The sequence below is a fragment of the Odontesthes bonariensis genome, chromosome 7, assembly GCF_027942865.1.
Source record: "Odontesthes bonariensis isolate fOdoBon6 chromosome 7, fOdoBon6.hap1, whole genome shotgun sequence".
Lineage (NCBI taxonomy): Eukaryota > Metazoa > Chordata > Actinopteri > Atheriniformes > Atherinopsidae > Odontesthes > Odontesthes bonariensis.
This window is the reverse complement of record NC_134512.1, coordinates 25,287,021-25,307,740: the sequence shown is the minus strand read 5'-3', so window position 1 is coordinate 25,307,740 and position 20,720 is coordinate 25,287,021. Positions and strand designations below refer to the sequence as shown.

At 41.9% G+C, this 20,720-nt stretch overlaps 3 protein-coding genes and 1 long non-coding RNA gene across 10 annotated transcripts in view; 1 reads left to right on the top strand and 3 right to left on the bottom strand.

Moving 5' to 3' along the window:
- LOC142384226 (DENN domain-containing protein 2A) overlaps positions 1 to 4,726 on the bottom strand; it is a 32,104-nt gene extending 27,378 nt beyond the window's left edge. The window contains exon 1 of the mRNA XM_075470301.1: positions 4,332 to 4,726. The gene's annotated coding sequence lies outside the window, so the exon portion shown is untranslated. The remainder of the gene's footprint in view (positions 1 to 4,331) is intronic.
- Positions 4,727 to 7,715: 2,989 nt separating this feature from the next.
- On the top strand, positions 7,716 to 13,390 carry adck2 (aarF domain containing kinase 2). 2 transcript variants are annotated; one of them, XM_075470300.1, is made up of 9 exons: positions 7,716 to 7,908; positions 8,002 to 9,038; positions 9,170 to 9,316; positions 9,493 to 9,621; positions 9,713 to 9,808; positions 9,990 to 10,268; positions 10,424 to 10,552; positions 11,089 to 11,142; positions 12,114 to 13,390. In XM_075470300.1, exons 2-9 carry the CDS (start codon positions 8,157 to 8,159, stop codon positions 12,252 to 12,254), a joined length of 1,857 nt encoding a protein of 618 aa, XP_075326415.1. In that variant the 5' UTR covers positions 7,716 to 7,908; positions 8,002 to 8,156; the 3' UTR covers positions 12,255 to 13,390. The 2 variants fall into 2 exon arrangements, with proteins under 2 accessions (XP_075326415.1, XP_075326414.1); XM_075470299.1 differs by having other exon boundaries at positions 7,716 to 9,038.
- Positions 9,468 to 12,747, bottom strand: LOC142384225 (uncharacterized). Its single transcript, XR_012770037.1, has 2 exons — positions 12,075 to 12,747; positions 9,468 to 10,124 (listed from the first exon to the last, which is right to left on the bottom strand). It is a non-coding gene; the product is annotated as an uncharacterized LOC142384225 (long non-coding RNA).
- Positions 13,080 to 20,720, bottom strand: part of srpk2 (SRSF protein kinase 2) — a 62,762-nt gene continuing 55,121 nt past the window's right edge. For 4 of the 6 annotated variants that reach the window (XM_075470291.1, XM_075470292.1, XM_075470290.1 and 1 more), the window contains 3 exons: positions 20,499 to 20,591; positions 20,103 to 20,195; positions 13,080 to 15,499 (listed from right to left, as the gene is read on the bottom strand). In XM_075470291.1, the coding sequence (XP_075326406.1) occupies positions 15,315 to 15,499; positions 20,103 to 20,195; positions 20,499 to 20,591 (371 nt within the window). In that variant the 3' untranslated portion in view covers positions 13,080 to 15,314. The remainder of the gene's footprint in view (positions 15,500 to 20,102; positions 20,196 to 20,498; positions 20,592 to 20,720) is intronic. The other 2 variants (XM_075470294.1, XM_075470295.1) reach the window with 2 other exon arrangements.

Below are 20,720 nucleotides of genomic sequence, written 5' to 3'. Positions count from 1 at the left end.
AAAAATATCTAAACAATGGAAAAAAGGGGGGCCTGGTACTTGAAAATCATAGCAATCATTTTGCCTAAGGCCTTCGTCTGACCTCTTTTAGAACCAATCAGACTAATTAAAAAAGGCAGACAGTGCTTGCAAGCAACAGGCTGTAAAAAGAGCAAGTGCATATGTGTGCATGTCAGGCCAGCTGCCAACTCGATAAACGACTCCAGGATGTAGTGGGAAAATATGCATTATTCATCCAGGCATATATGTGTGTTGGTTCAACTCTCAGACAGTGTGTGACGGATGTCTAGAGTGGCATGCATTACCCATGCATCTGTGTATGTGAGTGCTTGTCAAGGGGTGTTTTTGATCATGACGAAAGCCAAGGCCATCTAACAACTTCACACACAACACCCCCCACCATTACTCGGAGACAAGAAGAAATCTTTGACCACAACCACAGGACACATTCCTTCAGGGTATATCTCTCTGGTAACAACTGCAGCCCTGGGACAGCAGGAGGCTGGCCCGTTGGGGTCTTTGAGTAGCAAGCCGCCCTGCGGAGAGCCTGTCAAAAGCTAGTTACTAAGAGAGGAGGGGTGGACAGGCTGTAATCTCCTAAAGCCCTGCTGTCACTGTTCTGAGCAGACAACAATAGGAAGACAGATATAACTGGCAGCAGAAATGCAGATACAATTTATACAGATTCACAGAAACTACACAACGTAAAAAATATGCACAGGCTTTACTTGACACTCTACTCATATTTGATGAGTTAGTAAAAATGTATGAAATAAATGTTTGCATGTATAAAATGGCACATGATTTCCTTTACTATACAAGATGACAGTGAAACTCTTGTTTCATTGGGGTCACTCATGAGAATTGTTTAAGACTGATTTTTTTTTCTGATTAAGATCTCATAAATGACTCAGTGCTGGACATCTGGAACCTTTGCAACTGTTGGTCATACAGTCTGAATGCATAGATGGGTATTAAAAGGAAATACCATCAAAGTAAATGTGACAAAAGTTTGGTGTGAAAATCAGATGAGAAAGGAAGTTACGAAGTCAAAGTGCAGAAAACAATGGAGAATATCCTGAAAAGCTTGCATGTTTGTGAGAGTGAAATGAACAACGGAGAGACACCCTGAGTGATGAACACAAAATCTCAAAATACCTACTTTTCCACAAAAGCATAAATCATTATCCAAAGAAGTCCTTAGAAAAAAATTGCCTCTGACCCTGACTAAAGTACATACATAACCCAATCAGCCAAAATATGCAAATAACAGTTGGACTAGTAGTAGACAAAGACATACCCAAGGACACATGATGGCTTCATAGGACAAAATTTGCAGAACACTCATTACAGCCTTGCAGACCAGCAGACAAACAGTCCCTGTCTCTTTATCTCCAACTCTATAAACCTTTCTCTACAGCGCCACAGAGTCAGCTAGACTCAATTCAATAAACTCTCAGCCTTACCCAGTTAAGTAAATAAAATTCTTGCAACACACAGAAACAGATTATAGAGAAGAGGAATTTTGATTTGTGCCCACTAAAACTTCTGCTAAAGCTATTCATTTAACCTGAACATAAAGAAAAGAATCCTGCTGCAAAATCTAAGAATCAGCTGCTGCTACAGTCAAGTGAAATAAATCAAATGTCCCTCGTGTTATGGTTATTGTTCTTGAATTTAATGATTGCCCAGCGGGGCAAAATGCTGCTGAAATGGATTGTTTGGCTTGCTGGCAGACATCGCTGTGCATAGGACATACCAGACAAAAGAGCATAAACTTAATCAGAATCAGAATCAGAATCAGAATAACTTTATTAATCCCTTGCGGGAAATTCTTTTGTTGCAGTGCTCTTATTTACAGGAAAATAAAGATTAATAAGAATAAGATAGGGAAAAAAAAAAAATAAAAAATAAAATAAGAATAAAAATATCGATATGTACAAAAATAGAATAAACAATAAACAGTATTTACAATGCTACTCAGTAGCTAATTATTATTGTTATGACCGGGTTATTGCACATGGTGAAGTGATGTCAGAGACTGGAATTATACAGTTTGATGGCCACAGGCAGGAATGACTTCCTGTGGCGCTCTGTGGTGCAGCGTGGTGCAATCAGTCTCTGGCTGAAGGTGCTTCTGTGGCTGACCAACACATTATGGTACACAATCAGCCATTACATTATGAACACCGGCATAACACTGTGTACACCGGCATAACACTGTGTACACCGGCATAACACTGTGTACACCGGCATAACACTGTGTAGGTCTTCCTCGTGCCAATAAAACACCAGTCAGGATGTGCACAAAGAACATCTGATGGTGTCCTGGAGTGTCTGGAACCAGGACATCAGCAATAGATCCTTTGGGGATGTGGGTGGTGGAATTGGATCTTAGTGGATTTGGCTTGCTTTCCACAAATGCCATTAGATCTGGTTCGTGTATTTTATTTCTGTCCCTGTGGTGCCCACTGCTCTGCAGCTGGTGGAGGCTGCTACTGTAGGGGAGTACTGTTGCCACGTGCAGGGATGCTAGGATGCAGGTTTTCTCAGCACAACATCGCAATGTAGAAACATGAGCCGTGTTACTCACTTAACCCGTTAGTGTTTTTAATGTTCTATCTGATTGGTGTTTCGCACGTGCATGCTGCTCGTAAAGGTGCAACATACAGCTTTTCTTTTGCTCTCTAAAGCTCTTTAAATGCAACAATTGTGCTTGAAAAGTGCCATTTAAAAAACGTGACTTGACTCTTGTTGCCCATGACTTTCCTCTGATGACAGAGGAAAGGGACATTGCCTCCACAACAAAAACTTCCCATTTTGTTGCTCATTCTCTTTTTTTACTTCAAAATCCAGACATGGGTGCGGAAGGACAGCAGCAAGCAAATGTATGATTTCATTTTTTTGAGCAAAAATGCCAGTTGGAAGCAGTGAGATAACAATAACAGCAATTAAGAAAAGTTTGGTTTGCAAGTTTAACAATATTTACAAGAATAACAAAACTTCTGTCAACCTTTTTTTTTTATAAAAACAAAGACAAGCCCATAGGCTACAGCCTGCAGAGAAATGTAAACAAAGCCAATTTGTTTACATTGAAACCTACATTAGCAGACTTTTTGTCCTAATCTGTGTGCTTTTTTTTAAAAAGACTTGGGACATATATGCATCTTTTTGTAAGATACATTCAAACTGTAACTCGCCAGACTGGTCTTCCTATGTTTTTATGTTGACTTTGTGACTACACAGCCGTTGCACTGCTGTTCCCTGTAAACAGTTTGCAGGCAAAGAGTGTGGCTAGTATGGTATGTTTTTCATGCATTCTTCCCTTTAAAAATTCTGTATATGTAGTCATCGAGGCTGTTGTTGAGCATGCTTAATTGTCCAGCTTATCTATGCACGTAATGGAAAATGCCTAATGTCATGAGCAAATCCTAAGAAAAATCTAAAAACTTTGATGTAATGAACTTATAACGAATCAGAACAATATATTAGATCAATCAAAGGCCTAAATGTTGTGACTCGGAAAATTTGGGTTTCAGGGTGTCAGGACATTTTGAACTGAAGTGCACACTGAGCCACCTGAAGCTGAACTCCTCCATCCTCCCTGAGGAGGTTTCCACCCCTGCCTGCCCCCTCACAACAATACAAGCAATGCATGAAGAGGTGCCTTTGTTCAAAGTGAAGAATGCCCATCTCACTTTATCCTCCCCTCTCTTTTCTCTCAGGTCCCAAGACCAGGGGCAGTTTGGAATGTGATGGTTTTAGCGTACACGCTGACAGCCATTGAGCGCGCACGTGTGCTCACGTGTGCACAGATAAGCAAGTGAGGCGCGGAGGAATCGCTCGTGGACACTTTGGTTCAGACAGTTTGCTCCGGGCTACTTGAGCAACTATCAGCATACTTCAACACGGGCCAAAACAATCCTGAATTAAATACAGCTCAAATGAACACAACCCAAACGACATCCAAAGATCTACCATCCATACTGCATTAAAAAAAAAAAAAACACATATAAACATTCTTTGCATGGATAAACACAAGCTGACACAATCAAGGACAAGCACAAGCATTTACATGTAGACTATAGGAAATATGTGTGTAAGCTGCATGAATGTACATGAATGAAAATCAACCTGAAACTATATGATTTCATTTTAGACTAAGCGACATACCTTGGTAAAATGTATTCTTTCATTATAATGATTTAAAAAGAATGATAATGTGTCCAACATGCTTTAAAAAAAAGTTTTCATTCACTTTGTTTTCAAGGAAAACAGGCAAAAGCACACAATGTCAGACACATGGGCACAATCTTTTAAAATGAGACTACCTTTCTGAGCTGGGTGAGCCCTGATGGAGTGCTCTTACTGTAGTTTCTCATTTTGTGAAACTTGACGCCGCAGCAGACAGCATCCACTTGCATGGCTCCTTTCCTTCAGAATAGGTTGCCTTTCCCCCTCTCCCTCTCTTCCTCCGTTTGTACTCCCCTGCCCCTGCCTCCAACTTCTCTCACTTCACATTGCTCCTTGCCCGTTCCTCCCACAAAGACCCAGGGTACAGCTCCGAGCACACAAAAACTTGCAAAAAAGCACAGTCAGTGAACTTCTCTTTTCCTGTCCAGCCTCGAGGCTAAAATGTTTATAGCTCCTTCTTTACTCTAGTCCTCAAACACACTCACTCAGACTCCTATCTCTCAAGGACACTGATTCCTTCTCTTTCTCTCTCCCCTTCTCAAACTTTTCCCACCCCTCCTTCCCTCAAGCCACCCCCTTCCCCATCTCCCTTCCTCCTTCCTTCTCTTTCTCCTCCCTCTCCATTTTCCATCATCACCCCCCTCCACATCCCTTTCCACCCACCTAAACCCCCCACTGCTGAACTAATCTGCAGCTGGCCAGGCGATTGGAGCCCTGGTTGCTGGGGAAACCGAGTGTAAAATAAGGGGGAGGTAGGGGGACATGGAGCAGGAAGGGGCAATCCTGAATGCAACTGATTATATAAATAAAAGCCTCCTCCGGGAGCCAATTAAGAAGCCCAAGGGCAGCTCTTCCTATCTAAGTGAGAGGACAACATGTTCATCTAATCTGATCTTTTCAAGAAATTGTTTATGGGTTCACATGTACCAAACTGCAGTAGCAGCAACAACAACAACCACAAATAGTGTTGAGGCATTAGTATGTGCGCTAAATACTGAGCATGGTTTGGCAGAGTTTGAGTTGATAACTGCTGACATCTGTTCAGTCGAGAAAATAGGAACTTGGCAGCCCAGCTCACCACCAGGCCCAGGACTGCAGGGTAGCTCAACAGTCCTGTGGAAAGTGTGGACAAAGAAAGCGAGTGAGCAGGAAACCAGGTTGGACATGCATACTGATGACCTGTGTGATTAACAATTAACCTGCATAACTCCACAGGGGTCTTGTGTATTTGAAACCCACAATCTCTACTTTGAAAACAGCTCATGTTTATTCATAAAGAAAAAGTTAAATGATTAATCACTTTATAACAATGAATCCCTTTTTATCTGTTGTTGTTGCAGTAAACAGAATCTCTATGGTTTTGGGACTGTCTGACATACAGATCTATCAACTTTGAATATTTTGAAAGAAAAAACAAACAAATCAATTAATCACAAAACTAATCAGCAAATTTGAATCTTAAATTCATGTCAGGTAATTTCATATGATGAAAGCCTAATTATTTATATTTTAAATACGTGTGTTATATGTCCTTAATGAAACACGTTGAAAAAAAAAATTTAATCTTTTCTGCTTTTCTGGCACTCCATGGTAAAAGGAACTGGAAACAATGCAAAGGAATACTATCATTTCACAAGATTTCAGAACCGTGCAATTATATAGAAATGCTCGCTAGCGTTTTCGCTCCAAGAAATTTCATTGAGTAGCCTTCATAAAGTGTCAAACAGCCCAGCACAGCGACTATCCCGCTGACCTCTGTTACCAAAGCCTGACCTCGTCTTTGAAATGCAAGCGAGATCTAAAATGCCTGGCTTGTTCATCAATAGCATTGGGGGAAACAGGGTGGAGGCGGAGGCCGGTAACATCTGTTTGGCGTTTAACTCAGCTTATTGTGTTGCCGAGTCCTCTGTGAGGCCTACAGCTGGGATCCTGGGAGCGTACTGAACCCACTGTCCAGGGGACTCACACCGTGACTGGGAACATGGCTCCAGCAAGTTCTCAGTCCCTGATGGTGCACAGTGGGCTCCTTGCAAGAGCTATGGTTTAAGCAGAGGAAATGAAAATGAAATCACACAAAGGGTGTGTTTTGTTTCTTGCCTCCACCTTTTCCCTATGATCCAGAATATGGTTTGCTGGCATTCTAATGGGATCTTAAGTGAGCTCTTAGGAACCCTGTGCAGAAAGACAGGAATATTTGAGAAGAAAATCCGTTTTAATACTGACTGCTTTCATTCCCAAAAAACATACAGTAAACTCTCCCTTCTATCAGCAATTGATCAGCAATGATTTGCAAATCTCATAAATAAATAGCCTATTCACAATAGAGCACAAAAAGCATTAGATATGGAAAGTAGGAAATTTTACTATTTCATAAAAAATATTAGCTTTCAATGCTGTGGCAGTAACATGTCTCGAAAAAGTTAACAGGGCAACATAAGGCTGGAAAAGAAAGTGTTGCTAAAAAGAAAGCAACTGGAGGAACAAATTAGATTAACTGGTCACTGATCAGTAACATAACTGGATATTAAAAAGAGGTCCTTAGAGAGGCAGAGTCTCTCAGAAGATGATAATTCTCTGAAGGGACTTTTTACCTACTCTAGGACTAAATGTCCCTGTGAGGGCCCTGTAATGGACTGGTGACCTTGATGGCAACTGGGATAAGCTACAACCGCCCCCCGACCCTGAAATGGACAAAGCAGGTATAGAAATTGGGTGGATGGATGGACTTTTTTTATCTACTGTAGAGCTGCTAACATACCCCAACAGAATGCCATGTGCTCTTAATGGTCGAACAGCACCAGAAGTTGATCTGACAGGTTCACCTTCCTGAGCCTTCCCCAGAAATGATTCACAATTTAGCCTCCTTGTGAAATGGATAAAGCTGGTATAGAAAATGGGTGGAACTGTTTCCATTTCCATTCACCAAAAAGTTAAATCATCAAGTGATTCATTTTCTCTACCTACTTATACTGTTCAGGGTCAAGGGGAGCGAGGAGCCAATACCAGCTGCTAAGAAAAGAAAAACCACTCTCTGAAACTTCCCTTGCTTCCTTCATGTGGGAGGGAGAAGGGAAAGAGCTGGGAAGCCAAACTGAACGCTCACAACGGATAATGTGGGATATGTCACCATCTGTGGACCAGCACACTCACTTACAGGAGAAAACTTTTACCAATGGTAATGTTTTTTAATCATAATATTACGGTGTGGTGTGAATTTTAGTATACACAATTAACAGTCTCTTTGGATGTCTCTCTTACGGGAGGACGGATTTAATAAACTCGTTATTTTTTGTTTAGCGTTCAAAAAAGGAGAAACCGTTTCCCTAGAGAAACGTTGCCAAGGGCTTAGAGACACGGGTGTGAGAAAGAGCACACACTAACAAACACAAAAAAAACATTATTTACACCACGTAAGTAGTCTTTGTCATGTAAAACCGTCGCAATTTCCCCCTCTGGTCTGCCGACATTGCAGCGCGCGCCTTTAAGATGTATCCACGTGACCTCGTCGGCGAGCAGTCACACCCGGAAATAGGTTGTCGTTGCAATGTTTTCATGGACATTTCTCCTCTCAATGGAAATTAATTATATTTTTAGACGGTACTATAACGCCAAGTGAACCATAAAATGTCTTGTTTGTTCACAGCGCGAGAAGAAGCTGTTTAATTGCCTCTAGGTATGGGAAACCACAGCTACTGCCAAGCATTTTAAGTCAAGGTAACGCCAATATTCGCCGAAAAATAGATACATATCTGTGTATTTGGGTAAATGCAGTTTTTGACCGGACTACCTTTATTTTAATGTTGGAAGACCTGCATTAGACTCGCAGAAGTTTACATGGAGATAACAGACTGCTCTACGTTTGGATTTCTCCAAAGGATTTTGCGAAAACGTGTTTCGTAACAGAAGACAGGCACATGTGGACTAGTTCACCTCTTGGACTGAGCTAACAGCCGTTTGACCTAATGGCCCTGATGGCTCTTGGAGTAAGAGCAGTCCTTCTCAACTTGAGGTACACGCTGCAGAAAGCTGGCTCTGTTGCCAGGTTAAGGCTCGTGCAGAACCGCGGGACACTTTTCGTTAAAAGAGGGCAGATTTTAAACCATATACCCAAGGTTACACTGCTGTGTTGGGGTGCAGTCAAGGCATCATCATGTGCAGCCACATGCCAGGAAGTGATGCTTCCATCTCAGACTTATAATAGAAAGTCTCTAGCAAAAGTCCAAGTACACAGAATTATATTTTTCCTCCGCCTCAGCCTCCGTGCTTTGGTTCTGCTCCTCAAATTTAGTCCCCTTCTTCTCCTCTTTCCCTTGACTCTGGTCTCATCCAGCTGTGCATCCTACTGGCTGGATGCTCTGCTGTGGGTGACTGAAAGCTCTGGTCCTACTTACATCAAGCTGGGGCAGTGGGCCAGCACCAGGCGAGACATCTTCTCTCAGGAGTTTTGTGAACGCTTCTCCAGGCTTCACGTTAAGGTGCGCCCTCACTCCTGGGCCCACACCAAGCGGTGTCTGCGGAGGGCTTTCGGAGAGAGCTGGAGAACAATGTTAGTGTTTGAGAGCAAAGAGCCCGTGGGTTCGGGATGTGTAGCCCAGGTGTACCGAGGCTGGGCCAAGGTGGACCAGGTTGAAGACCCAGCCTTCCAGTCTCTAGTTGAGGAGATGGAGAGAGAGGACTTACTGGAAGCTTGGGAGATCCCTGGTCTTGGGGGTGTGAAACGCACTCTGCAGCGTCTCTGGAGAGGCAGTAGAGGTGAGGAGGGCTATGAGGAGAAAATTCATCCAGATGGGCGGCATGAGGAGAGTAACACCGAGAAGGAGCATCTGATACCTGTGGCAATCAAGGTTGGTCTCTCAATAGTATATTTACATCTCGTTTCTCCCCCCGCAAACCTTTACAGATCGCATTGGAAGGTGAAAATGCTGTTAAATGTTTGGGTTTTATGGTTTATTTTTCTCTATTCTCTATTTTTGAGGTTGTCCATCCAGGCGTCAGGAGGCAGGTGGAGATCGATCTGTTGCTTATGAAAGCAGGCAGCTGGCTTCTGCACTGCTTGCCTGGACTCAAATGGCTCAGTATGCATGAAGTTGTGGTGGAGTTTGAGAAGCTAATGACCAAACAGGTACTTTCACAGCATTTAGACTAACTTTTTGACACCTTTGATCAGCTAAGTGACACGGGTTATGGTTCATTTCACTGCATAAGATACAGCAGGGATATCTAAAACAAGGGAAGTTGTGTGATTAGGTGAATATAAATACAAAAGTTCACACTAATTTCACTACGTCTTTATTTCAGATCGATCTCCGTTTTGAGGCCAGAAACATCGAGCATTTTCGAGAGAATTTCCGCGATGTTGATAATGTCAAGTTCCCAACTCCGTTGCGGCCGTTTGTCACCAGGAACATCTTAGTGGAAACCTTTGAGGCGAGTATACAGTGTATGAAAATAACACTGAATATTGACGCTTTGCTCAATTTTTTAAATGGAAAATAACATGTTTATTCATTTACTTTAGGAGAGCGAGCCCATTTCTAACTACCTGAGCTCTGATATTCCTATGGAGGTGAAGCAGAAAATAGCCAGAATGGGAGTGGATACCCTACTGAAAATGGTGAGAAGTGTAATAATGCATTTGCTCGTCTGTTCCTTTTTTTTGTGGGAAGAAATTGTGATCTTATATATCCTGTCGAGGACAGGTACTCATTTGACTGAATGTTATCATACTCTATGATTAGATGTATTATCTTCCTGCTTCATCACTGTGACCAGTTGTCTACATATACATATTGCAGGTTTTTGTAGATAACTTTGTTCACGGGGATCTCCATCCTGGCAACATTCTTGTCCAATGTCGGGAGCCTCTCGGTGGTTCCACTGAAGGTTCTAGTACCCCGGATGAACACCGGGGGAAGACCACCCTCACTGACCTGTGGGACACAGTGGTGGTCAGTGTCAGACCAGACCCATGTCCTATCCAGCTGGTGCTGCTGGACGCCGGCATTGTAGCCCAGCTCAGCGAGCACGACCTCGCCAACTTCAAGGCCGTCTTCACAGCTGTGGTGCTGCGTCAGGTAAGAAGGGAAGGGCTGCATGCAGGACGTTCGTAGGATTTGAATGACTTTCAAATGATGAAGTTCAAGTTCAAGAAATGTTGTGGCCATTCTGATTCACTTTCATTTCACAGCAATCTAGCTGAACTTTTTAACCTTTTTTTTTCTTCCCAAAGGGTGAACGAGTGGCAGAGTTGATTTTGAATCACGCCCGAGCTAACGAGTGCCAAGATGTGCCCCAGTTTAAGAGGGAGATGGCCGACCTGGTGGATCATGCCGTCAGCAACACCCTCTCTCTGGGGAAGGTACTTGTGTGTTGGATTTGTGTTTTTGATACATTTCTTTAGGATGGTTGCATTCATGTATAGAGGAAAATTATGTTTTTGAATTTATCCCTTATTATCTGATCTGTGAAAATTATTCAGTCTGGTACGCATTTGCATTGAATTAGTCTTTTGCGTTCTGGTACAATGCTCGTGTGTCTCTTAGTGGTAACAACACTTTGTAAAGGCCCAGCGCTTCTTATCTGGAAACCTGCATGCAAAATGATATATGCACAAGTTATAAAAGCTATAAAAAGTTTGGCTTCAGATAGAAATATTGTCTTACTACACGTGATCTTCTTCTTTGGCAAATAGGTGTTCATCAGGGTCTTATTTTCTGGGAAAACCAATGAGTAACTTTAATGGCCAGAGTGTAGTGGAAACACATGGGGTTTTGTTGCGTTAACTTAATTGCCGTTATTGTCATTAATACATCAGCCTTATGGCAGTTGCCATTGCTGTGTATCTACTTCTTTGCTCACTGATTACAATCCACGGGGTTTGTTTTTGTTGTTTAGATTCAAGTTGCTGACTTGCTCTCCAGAGTATTTGGTCTACTCATTAAGCACAAGGTAAAGTATCACCAGGCTATATTCTAACCCATATTCGTCCACATACAGTATGGTTTTGTGTCATCTGAAAGTTAAAATAACATGAGGGAATTTGGCAACTTTGTTTTGCTTTTTGGGTCTCCATGCAGTAACGCCCCTGTTGTAAAAACAAATGTCTGTGTGAGCCCTACAATTGTACAGCCTGCACACGAGTTTGTTTTCATGTTAAAGAGGCTGGCAAGATGTTGTCGAAAGCCCACAAAAATTCCAAGGCAAACTATGTGGTGCTGGGCTGGAAACCAAAGTTGTGAACTGTGGTATCTCGGTCCCTCGGGTGCTCTAGGGTAGTTTCGGGCCCAAAGATGAACATAACAAAATTCAGTGTACTTCAAACAAGTTAGATGTACAGTTTTAAGGTTCACAAACCTCTCTCATGTTTGAGAATAACTCACAGTCCTGACATAGCCTTCCCAGTTTTACTAAATTAAATCAACTAAAAAAAAATGATAACCTTAACCTTGTTACATATTGCTGTTTAGATGATGGCTTCTGCTTTAGAGACAACTGGAACTAAATTTAAAAAAGGGAAAGAAGGTTAAAAGTATTTACCATGTTATACTGATACATTTTATGTTTTATGCAGGAACAAAATGTCTGTAATCTCAGTGGGACAATTGTCATTAGATGTATTCTTTACATGTATGAAATGCACATAATTCAGGCTAAAGTGTTACATCGGAGCAGTCCAGGCTTATTTATAGCATTGTCAGTTCATTGTCAAATAGAGCTAGAGCAAGCGTGATCCTGGGTTTTTAGGGAATAAAACATTCTGATATGTGCATCCACGTTTTGTAGTTTTCGTAGTGGGCAACATATGCTGATATCTGTGACACTGATACATCTGTCAGGATTTAAACAGTTGAATGAAGTCTCTCATTGATGTTGTTTCTTACCTTTTTCTTTCTTTCTTTTTTTTTTTTTTTTCTTTGTAGGTCAAGCTGGAGAGTAACTTTGCCTCCATTGTGTTTGCCATCATGGTGCTTGAAGGTCTGGGCAGGTCACTCGATCCCAACTTGGACATCCTGGATTTGGCCAAACCCCTGCTGCTTAAGAGCTGTGCCTCAATGCTCTGATACAAACACGCACACACACACGGTTGAGGCACAATGGATCACACACAGACGGGCACCGGCCCAGTAAGTGTAATCAAAAGTACTGTGTGCATGCTCTTCGTGTGCATGTGTCCTCCTAATGTCATGACTACAGGTTTGGAATGCGATATTCCACACTCGATCACAAGGTTACCGTCTCCTCTACATTTTTATCAGTGATGATGCCATAAATACCTCATTGTGTTTTTATATTGTTGGCTGTATCCACTTAATATCACGTTTACCCTTTAGTTTCGTCTTCTACTGCCTGACTGAAGTATGAACATTTCACCCATTGAAATGGGCTACAATGAGTGCATTAACCTAGGCTTAATGAATTGGAGTATATGCTTTAGAGTAAAAACCTGTGATTTGAGTGCTGACGAGTGAGTAAGGCACATCACCGGATTAAATCAGAGACCACGTCTGTAGAAATAATCCCTAGTTGATATTTAAAAGCCTATTTTTACTTTTTAGTGACTGATATTAATGTCAGGATGTCTTAGCTCTCCATTTATGTATCTTAGGTAATGTCTAATGGACTTTTTATTTGTTTTTAGTGTGAATCGCAATGTATGATAACATTTGTTCTTACACTACACTGACAGTGTGAGGCCTAACTGTGCTTCCCAGCTGACCGTTGTATTTTAGCTTTCTGTTAAAATAGTGGGAACACTTAACTATTGACATCAATAAAAGGGAATCTCTACTGATTTGTTGAGTTGACTTCTCTTCCTCTGACGTTAAGCTCTGTAACCTTCACGGAAAACCTCGGCGCAGAAAATCCATTACATCGAGGGCAGGGGATCCATTAATTTACAATTTTATTAAATCTGTCAATGAAAAACACAGACAAGACGTGATTCTGTCAATGTCATCAGGAAGAACAGTCAGCATGGCTAAACGAGTGAGCTCAGGAGGTTTTGGTGCAAACACGGGGAAAAAAAATGGAAAAAATAAAAACCTCATCACATACCCTTTATTGCAAAACTTCTTTTTTTTTTTTTTTTCTTCAACATCATCAAGAACCCAGATAGAGCAGCACTGTTCAAGTAAGTAAGGAAGGGAGAGGTGACAACCGTGTTTAAAAAAACAAATAAATCAATAATAATAATAATAATGACAAAAGAAATAAAAACATCTCTAATGGACAAACACAATCACCTCATAAGACAATTTTTTTTCTTTTTTTTGTCACGGTCACAACAACCAGAGAAAAGTTGTTTTCTTTTTATTTCCTATATTTTTAATGAATTAAATAGTTTTTAAAAATATCTCACAATTTACTTATACTCATCTTTTTTTTCATTTATTGCGAAAAATAGGCAACTGGACTAACTGTGTCGATTGGAGTTGTGTGTGTGTGTGTGTGTGTGTGTGTTTGAGACAGATAAATTAAGATTAAGTAGAGGGATAAAGTGGAACGTCTAGGAGTGTTGGCACTGAGAGCAGCAGCGGTGCGTGGCGTTGCAGTACTCTCATTCAGCCACCAGGTGACACAGTTCAGTCTGAGCGTTCCTCCAGGATCCAAATATGGCAGCCTGCCCAACCCCCACTATACCGAAGGAAGTCAAGTTCTGCCAGCAATGGCCTCTGTGTGTGTGTTTTTTTTTTTGTTTTTGTTGTTGGAATGATGTTTGTGTGTGAAACTTTGTTCTCCCCGGTCATTTATCTGCGTTGCCAAATCTCAGTTCTATGTACAAAGTTTTCAAATCCCTGAAGGACATTTACAAAGACGAGTGCAACCTCCATGTGGCCATCCCCTGTCTGGAGAGGCTCAGGGATAAAAGGGTTCCTATAAAGGGCAAATAAGGGGAATAGTATCAATCGGATCTGGTAAACGTGCCACAGTAGGAATGAACAGAACAGTTTTTTTTGGGGGAATGAAAGTCGGGAGTAAAGGCAGAGGATCAAGATGTAGGAATGTCAGAAGCTGACAAGGGGACTGTAAATTCGCGATCATCAAAGGGGGCACCAGAGTATTCTAACATAATTCAGAATGTCAGAGATGTGATGAAGCCAACAAAATGCACTAACAAAACAAAGCAGCCATTGTTCGTCTGTCATATTCCTTCATGCCGATCCATCAGTCTCTCCATGCATTTAGAAAAAGTCTTTAAAGACCTCCTCCATATTAAAAACTGATTGTGTTTTTGTTTTTCGCTCATTCCACACTTTCCGTCTGTGTCCATAAGCATGGCAGCTGTCGGTGTCATGTCCCCCCCCTGCAGTTCTTAGTGGTGATCCCAGAGGGGACCATTGAGCACAGGAGGGGGGGGGGGCAATGTGGGGTGAGATGAGCTTTTTGTGACTGAATCCTAGGAAGAAATCAGAGTGTAAACTTTAAGTCTTATGTGGGTACTTCTTCCAGGGTAAGGGAAGGTATGTGGGCTGAGGAGAGAGGGGATGGGTCTATGTAGGCAGATCTCGAGCACAGGCACATACGCTCATTCTCACACTGAATAACACGCTCATCCGTCTTTGAGGCCCTCGTGAAGTTGTGGTCTTGGAAGATGGAGCTCTGGGTCAGCAGCGGTGCAACAAGGCTGCCTGCTGACCTTTCAGTGACATTACCGAGAAGATCAACAGCTGTCATTGGCTCATGATGGAACCAAATAAGTGAGAATTAGAAAGAGACAAAGTCGCAAGAGAACGGCGGGCATCCTGACGGCAGAAGACAAAGAAAGCACATTTCTTTCATCCACAGCCTGACTTCTCCTTTTAATGAAGTGGGCCACATCTATCCTCAAATCCAGTTCTTTCTGGGAGATGTTTAGAAAGACACATCTTCTTTGTCATGTTGTCTCCACAAACTTCTCTTTACATTCCTCTTGGGGAAAAGACGTGTAGTCAGGAGTTAAGCCTGGTCAGGTGAATATGTGACTGATGAGTGGGAGAGGGCAGGAGGAAAGTCTCATCTTCTCGGACTGTTGGTTTTCAGCTTCTCTCCACATTGTGGCTCCGTGGGCTACCACCAGAGGGTGATGTTTGGGCTGACGGTCGGGGGACAACAGGAGGAGGGTGACTGATCAGAGTTGGTGGCTACGAGTTGAGCCAGGGGTGATTCAGGCATTCGCTGGCCGAGGCCCTCTTCTCGGGCACCATCTCCAGCATGGGCAGGAGGAAGTGAGTAAAGTGGCCGGCGTCTTCGTGCGACCAGCCGTACTTCTCCACCAGCACATCAAACAGCGACCACGGCTTCAGCTTGGTAATGTGCCGCAGCTCCCCTGCAGGAGGCCAGATGAGGCAGAGTCAGTGATGGCACCAGAGGGTGTGGGAACACAAAAAAGCAGCAAGGATTAAAGCGCTGATGCACACACGAATTACAAAAAAACAAAAAGAACAGGGCTGGTTGAGATTCTCACAAGTATAATGAAGTTAAATAAAAATGTCTTGATCTTTACAACTGAGCAGCAACATTTCCAAAAACGTTTAATCCCTCCTACGCCTAATAATTCAAAGAACATATGTGCATGTAGATGAAACTTTGTGTCGGTTGTCCAATTATTATTATTTAAAGCAACTAATGAATGTGTCAATTTGTGAAGTGAATGCATCATTTATTGGATCCTGATGATATTTTCCTGAATATTTTTCGACTAGCCCAATATTACAGTAGAGCTTTTGTTTTGAAACTGATCTAACCTGATAATGAGGGAATTCTTAATGATAACAGCAGAAACATATCAATCTTATTCATCATATTCTTTTTTTTCTTTTGAAGGTTCCTAAGTAAAATGGCCTGGATGTAGGTACAATAAGTGACAGCCATTATAAAAGCTTGCTGTATTTTCTACAATCAAAGCAACCTTGATGCCTTTATCATTTTCTTTAGCAGTGAAAGCAAAGGAAATCATCAAAGGAAATATTTCCATACAATCAAACAAAAAAAGGATTCAAGTAGATAAATAGGAGTGTACGTGAGATTGAGTGCAAGCAATTATTCTCAATGTAACCATTCCTTTTCACTTTTGTGACAGGTGGCTTATACTGTATATAAACATGTTGAGAAGAATCTAGTGACTACTTTTGGTAGTCCATCTTCTGAACACTTTAGTTTTACCCAGCTGCATCTTCTGTTCCCTCACAACAGCCCTTGATATCATCATGTTTACAGCTAAGATCAAGAAAGCAGGAAAAGACCATTTTGTTTTACTTTTCAAAGGTTTATCTACAGGATGTTCTTTGAGAAAATAAAAATGCTGCTGCTGATTTATTTTTTTCTTATGACTTCTTATGACACAAAAAAAAAACCAGACAGATACATTTCACAAGAACCAAATTGATATTTCTCTTTTTGGGTATTTGACTGAACCGGCCCTGAACTGCACCATCATTATGAAGACATCAGCCTCCACTAATTGCTTTTCCTTTCTCTGTTTGAGGGTTTGCTATTCAGCGAGGTGCGAGAGCAAAGACCTGCGGAGTCTTGGCTGAAAAAGAATCACAACAACTGAAGGAAAGAAATGGACAGAAACAGACAACGATGCATAGATAATGGAAACAGTTCATTGTTCAAGGCTAGGAGAACAAATCTGACAAAGAGGAAAGACAGCGTGAGACTGGTTAATGATAGGAGCCACCATGACTGCCATGGTAACCTCTCTTTCCTCTGCACAAGATGGGGGAAATAGAACCCATTTATCAAGGTTAGCCTTTATATATTTTTGAGCTAATGCAAACATTGCTTGCCATAAAAAGCTCCATGAAGGTTAGGTCTGCATTCATTTAAACAATGGATATGCTTTGGATCGCTTTCGACCGCAAAGTTCAATAAAAAAAACAGTATTTTTTTTTTTTTAGATCTGTGTGCATGAGGTAAACAGGGTGACGAGACTGCTTGCCAGCACTGTACAGCTGAAGACTTTTTGGCAGACAGGAGAAGCCCCGAGAGACAGAGCGGCAAAGTCAGCCCAGATTAACAGAGCACAGGGAGATAAAAGGGTAAAGATTGAGACATCAAGTGCAGGCTCAGACTGCGGAGAGAGACAACATCAAAGGCGGAATATTCAGATCTCATGACAAATTAAGAAGAATACGCAAGCAGAGAGGAGAGGGGGTAAAAGACGACTAAAAAGTGAATAAATGAGAGTGCAGGGGTTATCAGCTGTATCAGATACAGGTCCATGCACTTACCATCACTCAGGAGTCTCACACATGTATAGTTTGGGAATGCGACTGAAATACTACAGCTCCTTTTATTGCTGCTATTTTTTGATAAATTCCACCGAACACATATGGAAATGATTGATTCTAACTTCAATTAAACACTTGGTATCCTTGAATTGTCCCTTTTGCACATAATATCCCCCCAAAAAGGCAAAAACATTTAAAAGGTGACATATTATGCAGAATCCATCTTTGTAACGTTTCTGTACATGTCCCCTGTGTGTCCACTGATGCATCATAAATAAGACAAAAGACCATACTTTTTCTTTTCGCTTTCCTTTCTCCAAAGATAGTGTTTCTGAGTAAGCAGCTCAGGTCTGCAGATGGTTGTGACGCACAAACCGAATAAGCACAGCCACCAGCTGAGGAGCAGATCCACCCGCGTAGCACGAAGCTGGCTCCTTAATTTCCCCGTGAGCAGCTGCTTTGCAGTCCACCATTGTTATTTCGTCATTAGAGCTGCTTCTGCCAGCTTTAGTTTTAAGGTGTCCCGGCTACAAGCAGAACGCGGCCAATGCTCCATTATTGGGCCGCAAGAGCAAACAAAAGAGTCATCCTGGACTCCTGCCATTTGAGCCACTGAATACCCAGCGGATTGCTTGCATTTATTTTAATAGCAATGTCCCCGCAACAGTTAGAAAGAAGTACCATTAGCATGGTTGCATGCTAAATCTTTTTTTTCTTTTTGTAACATTGTCTAGCAAGAAATGAACAAAGAAAATAAGTCAAAGACAACAGGTGTTGAATGATTTAGGCATACAGTATTTACATGTGAAACGATCCCTTGCTTTCTGAGCTTCTCTTCTCTTTCGCACAGATGATGTCAGTCAGTTATCATACAATCAGCTGCTGTGTAGCTCTTGAGGGGTTGGTCCTATCTGGAATCAGCTGGAAGAATGTTCCGTTCTGTCTGACTTAGCGGTCTTTAGTGCAATAGGCAATTCATACGTGCCCCAGATATGTAACTGTCAAAAGCTATAATTGGTCCACTTTGCATTAAGTATTTAGAGGGTATGCTGCTTTGCTCAAATATTCTATCCTCTGGAACAAAAGTATAAAATATAACAAGCTCTAATTCTTCATGGTATAGTTAGAAGGCTAACCCATAACCAGTGCTCTGCCAACAGTTAGATGCTGTTTTCTCATTTCCAAAGCTCTGGCAGTGTTTGCAGAGATAGTTCGACAGCTCTTCTAGCATCTTCCCACCTCTCTGCGTTGCATTGCTTTCAGGGAAAGTGACTGTTGTTCAACATTTAACATTCCCCACATGTTCATAGAGCCAAGGTTACACCCAGACATTCTTTGAAGCCGCAGCATAGAAACCCTCAGCTTTGGTTGGGAGATCAAACTAAAGACCAATACAGACACCTAATGCATTGGTGGAAAAGCTCACCCCAGTGCTCACACAAGCATACAGCAGCGACAGAGGCACTGCCAAAAGGTGTGAGCCCTGTTAAAAAAATAAAAAATAAAAAATCAGAATGCCTACAACTTCTTTAGAGGCATTTGGAAGGTTCCTAACTGACAGAAATGACCTGGAAGTACTGAAGTGACAGCCATGACAAAAGCTATAATATCTCCTTTTGAAACAGGAAACACTGGACCATTCTTTACCACAGAAAGTAAACAATTCAACTCAACAATTTCTTGCGGCCGCAGGGTTCGATTATATTCATCTAGTCTACAAAGTATATCTGATGGGAGGAGTCAGTGTGAGTCTGAGCAGCCTGAGACAGCGGCCTCTTTCACTTTAGGGCCTTTTTGTTTACCTTTTTAAATGATCAACCTGGATAATAAAGTAACATCTGAATCACAATAACTAATGATAACAACAAACTTTATTCATATTGTACTTTCAAGTGTTACAAAGTGCCTAAATGAACTTATTATGCTAATGTGACACAACGTGATCCCAATGCATTGGACAAAGCATCCAAAGCACTATTTAGAGTATTAAATGAGTATTTAGCATTTGCACTTTCAGTCCCGCGTCACAGTCGAGTGTAAGTGTGGCAGGATTCTCACTGCAGCGCGTTTCTTTCTCCTACTACCTTTTCTGAACCCCATGACACTTTCCAATGGTGTTAAGCTTTCTTTGTTTTGTTTTTTTAAATATTCAACTGTACCCACAGCATCCCTCCAGCTGATATTAGCTTCTGGTTCTGTTCCTTAAACGGCTGTGGACAGCAGGATATCACTTTGGCCTAAAGATACGGACAGCTTGTCTGGAACAGGGCAAGAAGCAGCTGTTTTGAGGTCTTATGACTTGAGCTGAGCCTTAAAATACACATCCTGGGTTCATGTGAATCTTATATCATTCTATTAAAAACTGTGCATAATATGTCCCCTTTAATGTAGGTCGGTGATTGATGAAACTCTTCAGAAGTTTGGGAATTTTAACTTGAAATGCAGATTAAATACATTTGGACTTAAATTGAGTTAAATGACGCACTTATTTTTTTGCCAGTGATTCATAGAAGACAGAAAGCAGTGACTGAAAACTTACCTGAAACTTCCCAAATGCATAAAAATGGGTGCGAACTTTACCATATAACAAATGCTACCTGATCCAGGTTCTGTCACCACAACTGAGATCCTCCTAAAACACAGACACCCCCTCAGGATGACACCTAACCAGCCGCGAACCACGGAGCCGTTTACCTTTCTTGGAGAAAAACTCTCGGCTGTACTTCCCGGCAGCGAACACTTTGCGTGGGACCTTCCCAAGAAGCTCCATGATCAGAGCGATGTGGTCTGCCCAACACCACATACATCACAAAGGGAACAGTCACGGTTCAGCATTACAGCATGCACACACAGCAACACACACATACACTGGCTGTAAGGCACTGACACACACTTCAGCTTCAAGGTACTGCGTGGACACGCTTCCAAAACCGACTGATGCAGCAGGGAGTTTGTCTTTTTTTTTTTTTCTTTTAAATCAAACTTTTATCAAATCAATACACTTTTAAAATTCTGCCTGTGTCCATTTTTTTTTTGTCCCTCTCAGACGTCTGTGTGTCTCAGTCCCACCAGCTCTCTGGCCAGCGCTACCTCTTCTGTTGAAGAACTCCCGGGAATATTTTCCAGAGAGAGCAAAGTGCCTCGGAATACAGCCCAGCAGTTCTATGATGTGGGCTATGTGGTCTATGGAGGAGAGAGGAATGAGGGAGGTAGGGAAGGAGAGGAGAAAGAAAGGATGCCAAAAAAAAGAGGAGGAAGGAGAAGGAAAGGTGGACAAACAAAGACGGAAGGAAACGGGTGGGGAGTATCAAA

Excerpts from the sequence above, each read along its gene's own strand:
- adck2 (XM_075470300.1), top strand. The coding sequence starts at position 8,157 with ATGGCCCTGATGGCTCTTGGAGTAAGAGCAGTCCTTCTCAACTTGAGG. Across the intron at positions 9,809-9,989 it reads TGGATACCCTACTGAAAATG|GTTTTTGTAGATAACTTTGT; the intron begins GTGAGAAGTGTA and ends TACATATTGCAG. Across the intron at positions 11,143-12,113 it reads GTCTACTCATTAAGCACAAG|GTCAAGCTGGAGAGTAACTT; the intron begins GTAAAGTATCAC and ends TTTTCTTTGTAG.